Genomic DNA, 4,698 nt, shown 5'->3' with positions numbered 1-4,698 from the left:
CGCAGCCCCCCCCCCGCCAGCCTGGTGTTCAGCAGCCGCACAGGGTCCGCAGCAATCGGAGATGCTGAATTGAGAAGAGTTTCCATGGCAACGCAGCCAGGGAAACCCCCCCACCCCGAGCTGGGGAGCCTGGGCTGTGGGAGGGCAGAGAGCAGAGTCTGCAGAAGGCACAGGGCGAGCGGCGATGGGCGAGCTCAGGCCCAGTGGGGTGGAAAAAGGCGGCCGTGCTCCGGCTGGTTCTCACACAGCACGGACAGGGAAGTGTGCAAGCACTTGCTTGGGGGGCTGGCAGGCAGAGCCCCCCACAGAGGAGGGTGGGTTTACAGCCAAAACGCAGTCTAGGCTGTGCCAAGAAGGAAGTCCTTGTGTTCCTAGGGAATCCCAAGGGTTTATAACAATGCTTAGACACCCCAGAATGGAATATCCTATGTGGGGGGCAGTACTGACAGCACCTACAGAAATGTCACCCAACGTCCTTGTGCCCTGGGCAAGATGTAAATTCTTATCTGGGAATTTAAGGCAGAATCTTTCTACATCCCAGCTAGCACAGCATCCTCTTTTTCTCTACTCGGCCACTCCCAAAGCTGATTATCTGAAGCCAGAACTAGTCGGCACTACAGAAAGCTCTTACTTCCAGCACGTGTCCTACCCTCACAGAGGCGGCTGCTCAAGAAAGACAAGGGATGTATTAAAAGGAATTTTGAATAAAGCTTCAAGACAAGAGCCTTGATCAAACCCCACACGTCACATGTGGAAGGAGACGAGCAGAGAAACCCCCACCAGGCTGAAGCAAAGAGGCTTCAGACAGCAGGTTAAGAAGTGTCTGTGAGACGGAGGGGAACAACTGACACTCAAAGGCAGTATCAGCACCCTCCCCAGGAAGGCAGGAGCAGCCTGTCCCAGAGAGGATGTCTTTTTAATCAACAGCTAACAGGCTTGCTCCACAAATTAGCATGCACAAGGCTGTAGAAGCCTTTAGTATTCAGAAAGCATCAGGCTGATACAAACCTATTTGCTGCTGCTGCAGCAGCTGCCACCCATGACAGCGAGGTGTGCTAGAAGGCAGGCTATTGAGTGCTTTTTCCTTCCTGGAGGGCACCCAAGAGGACAAAGTAAGGAACACATCCCAGCATCTCCAAAACCTCGGGCGGTACCACACCCATCTCGCCTGCCACCAGGCAGCCAGATGGACCCCCACCTCCCAAGCCCCTGTCGCACCAGGAGGCCCTGCTGCTGCCTGGCTGCAAAAAAAACCCCAAAGCTCAATCCTTATCCAGCTCACCTCTTGCAATAAAACAGATTTTATCTCCAAGCTGTTTGCCCACACAAGGACTGCTCCCCGCCCCCAAGTTCCCACAACTCCCCCGTGTGTTGGAGAAAGTCAAACATCCAGTCACTTGTTGCAATAAATATTTATTTGGGCACTGACCATAGAAACTATTTCTGTACACCAGAGGATAGAAATAACAGATCTGCAGTCTCAAGTCACAGAAAGCTCTGAACATTAAAGGAGGCACTGAGGATTAAACCCAACATCAGAACAGAGCCGGCCAAACTCTGGCCGGAGCTACTCTGGGATTTTAAGTTCTGTCTCCATAGGGAAACACAACTGTTTCTTAGGAGAGCTCAGCCCCCTCCAGCCTAACCAACCTCCTGTTCCAAACACACATGAGGCAAATCTACACAGGGAGGCCCAGAAAGCTACAGAGCAGACCCAAATATAAACCACTCTGGTTACTCTTGGATGGTACAAGAACAAGGCAATCCTGCTCCTGGGGCAATTCTGTGCCAGAAACGGTCTTTGAATGGACCGATCATCTGGGAAAACAGGAGTTCCCAGCAGCCTTGGTCCCCAAACCGTGACTCTGCTATCCCTACGGACAGGAGCCCAGGGCTGGAGTCCAAGCCAAGGCAGATAATCCCAGGCAAGAGTACCACTTAAACGTATAAAGCAGAATTATCCCAAGAAGAGCCCAGGACCAGCCACACAATACAACCTCCCCACATGTTCCAGGAATTTTCCTCTCGGAAGACTCTGAGCTATAGCACAGATAGAGGCTGAGCTCATTTTGTCACAGTATTTTTAGACTCTGGCTCAGGGGAGAATCTGTTGATATAAACAAGTGTGAGTGGCAAGCACCATTTTTTTTAATGACTGAATGAAAGGGGAAGAGAGAGAGAGAGGATCTTTATTTCCCTTCACGTCACCAAGAATTCAGGTCTGGCCTCTCCTTTGCTGGAGGAAGGAAACATGCTCTTGAAAGACATTCTTCCAGGAGACTGATCCAGCCTGCCAGGAACGGCCCAAGCCAGCAGCATTGTGCAGAAAGGAAAAATAATGGAGATGGTTTATCCAAGTGTCCTTTCTCCCCTCACCCACCTTCCCCATACTCTCCAACATAGATTTCAAGTCAGAAGCATCCATGTTAAAACACGTTAGATCCGAGTATTCCCAAAGCAGCAGCAACATCAGGGCAGTCCGAGCCAAGCAAGTCAGGCCAAAGGATGTCATTTATCTTCCTTAGCATGCAGTTTGTTCCGCCGCTCCATCTTCTTCTGCAGTTTCCTCTTCAGCTGCAGTTGCTTTTTCTTCTGCAGTGTCTGCTGGACCTTCTCACGGCATTCCTTGTTTTTCTTCTTGATCTTGGCTAGCTCTGCTTTCCTTTTTGCCTCCAGATCTGGATCCTGCAATGGCAAATGCCAGGACACTAGTGACATGCCTAGGGATGGTGCCAGCCCCTTTGCCTTTCCTAGATGCCCACGCTGCTTTCCAGCCTGTGACTGAGTAGGCTGCAAAAGTCAGACACTACTCCAATGCACTTTGTAATGTCAGTCACCCTTTAAGATAAAACTTCACCACCTTGAAGGGGAGCGAGGCAGACACACCACAGCAGTGAGGGAGGAACTGTCACTCCTCGTCCACATCGATGGCATTATACCGGCTACTGATCAAAGCAGTTTATATAGCAGCAATTCTCACCTTCCCTTCAAGGATCATTTGTTTCCGCTTATTTATTTCTTTCTTCTCATCAAAATCCATTCCCTCCAGTTCCTGTCAAAAGCAAAAATCCAGCAGGGCAATCAGTAACCATGCACCGAGTCTGACAGCGAGAAAAGCAGCACAGCTCTAAAGCGTCAGCAGACCCTCACCAGGGCGCACACATCTGGTAGCCTTCCCCCAAAGTACCAGCCTTAATACTCAGCAGCATAAAAATGCTGCAAAAATGTGCAATAATAGAGCAAACCTAGGGAAGATAACTGAAACAACCCTCCACACAGACACATCCAAGTGCTTCCACTGGAAAAAGGAACAAAAATTCTTATTTATGTGTTCAAGAGCAAAGCTGTGTATCCAGAGCCGCATGTTAGACTGCAATGAATCTCCTGGTTACACCCAGCTGTCCCAGATCTCCAGTCCCCTGAACAAAGGGGCTTCATGTTCGCACACTTACTATTTCGCATTCCCTCCTGGTGACGTTCACTTGGGTGAGGATGTCAAGCACAAACCGCTCCTCGACGGAGAACTCCTGCAGCTTCAGTTCTAAATCAGGGCAAGATATTTACAGACCATGGTTGGTTACAAAATCCGGGGGCAGATTCTCAACTAGTAAAAAAGTCAATATAGTTCCACTGATTATCAGTGGAATTGTTGTCACATGCTATGATCACTCTTGCTTTCTTCAGCCTACAAGAAAGGATTAAATCCTCCCTTCTGCCTACAATCCCCCATAGCACAAGATATTGCATTTATCAGGCCTACTTCCTAAAAAAATATGAAGTCTGAACCTATGCAAAGCAACCGTTTTGTCCACATCAGCATACACACTAGCAAGGAAGTAAGGAAGAAGCTGGCTGCTTTAATAAAAAGGTTACAGAGAGAGTTCAACACAGAGTTTCTCCTTCACTAGAAACAGCAGGAAGACAAACACGTTCATGCCTGGCACACGCCAGAGCAGAATCAAAGCTGATGGAGATTCAAGTGCTCCTGCTCTTTTCCAAGCCTTAGTCACACAGGGAAGAGAAACCATTTTTATGGTGATGTTCTGGATCGTACATTCCGCACTGATGAAATCAGTGCTGCAAGTACCACAAGCACAAAGGAACATATACGATCCCACGTTTTAGCAGCATTAATGGTGCTCCACTTACTGATTTCCTCCTCAATAGCATGGACGAGATGGATGTCGTACTGCGTCACCAGTGTAATAGCTATTCCTTTCCGACCTGGATGGTGAAAACACAGTGACACGTGAATTTTGACTAGCAGAGGGAGACGAAGCCTAACCCATGCCAAATTCTATCCATCCCCAAGAGTCAGTCTGGCACAGTACGGTGACGGGGTGCTCAGAGCGGTCTTTATTTGCTCTGAAATTTCAGTTAACTCTTGGTGCAGATCAGACACAAGTCAGTGTGAGCAACCACTGCAATCTTAAGGCAGGATGCCAAGCCAGTGATCTGAGCAGATCTGGTGCTGACTGAAAAGACTGCACTGCAGCTGCCTTGAAGCCTCCTCGCACCCATTCGGGGCTCAGCCCTAGCACTGGGATCCTAGTTTTAGCCAGAGAACAGCACGTGGTTTTTCCCGGCTCACCTGCACGGGCTGTCCGACCAACCCGGTGAATGTAGATTTTTGGCAGGCCGGGAGTGTTGTGATTGATGACAACTTGTACTGTAGGAATGTCCAAACCTCTGGAATAC

General features: G+C 49.2%; 1 protein-coding gene across 1 annotated transcript in view; it reads right to left on the bottom strand.

Moving 5' to 3' along the window:
* Nucleotides 1-2,508: 2,508 nt before the first annotated feature.
* The window catches only part of DDX49 (DEAD (Asp-Glu-Ala-Asp) box polypeptide 49), a gene marked incomplete at its 5' end in the record, with an annotated part of 4,822 nt that continues 2,632 nt past the window's right edge, over nucleotides 2,509-4,698 (bottom strand). The window contains 5 exons of the mRNA XM_009705640.1: nucleotides 2,509-2,685; nucleotides 2,981-3,052; nucleotides 3,453-3,541; nucleotides 4,150-4,224; nucleotides 4,592-4,689. Coding sequence (XP_009703942.1) covers nucleotides 2,509-2,685; nucleotides 2,981-3,052; nucleotides 3,453-3,541; nucleotides 4,150-4,224; nucleotides 4,592-4,689 — 511 coding nt within the window. The remainder of the gene's footprint in view (nucleotides 2,686-2,980; nucleotides 3,053-3,452; nucleotides 3,542-4,149; nucleotides 4,225-4,591; nucleotides 4,690-4,698) is intronic.

This window comes from Cariama cristata, unplaced genomic scaffold (assembly GCF_000690535.1).
Source record: "Cariama cristata isolate BGI_N322 unplaced genomic scaffold, ASM69053v1 scaffold10668, whole genome shotgun sequence".
NCBI classification, from domain to species: Eukaryota; Metazoa; Chordata; class Aves; order Cariamiformes; family Cariamidae; genus Cariama; species Cariama cristata.
The sequence above is the reverse complement of the archived record's forward strand: the minus strand, read 5'-3'. Positions and strand labels throughout refer to the sequence as shown.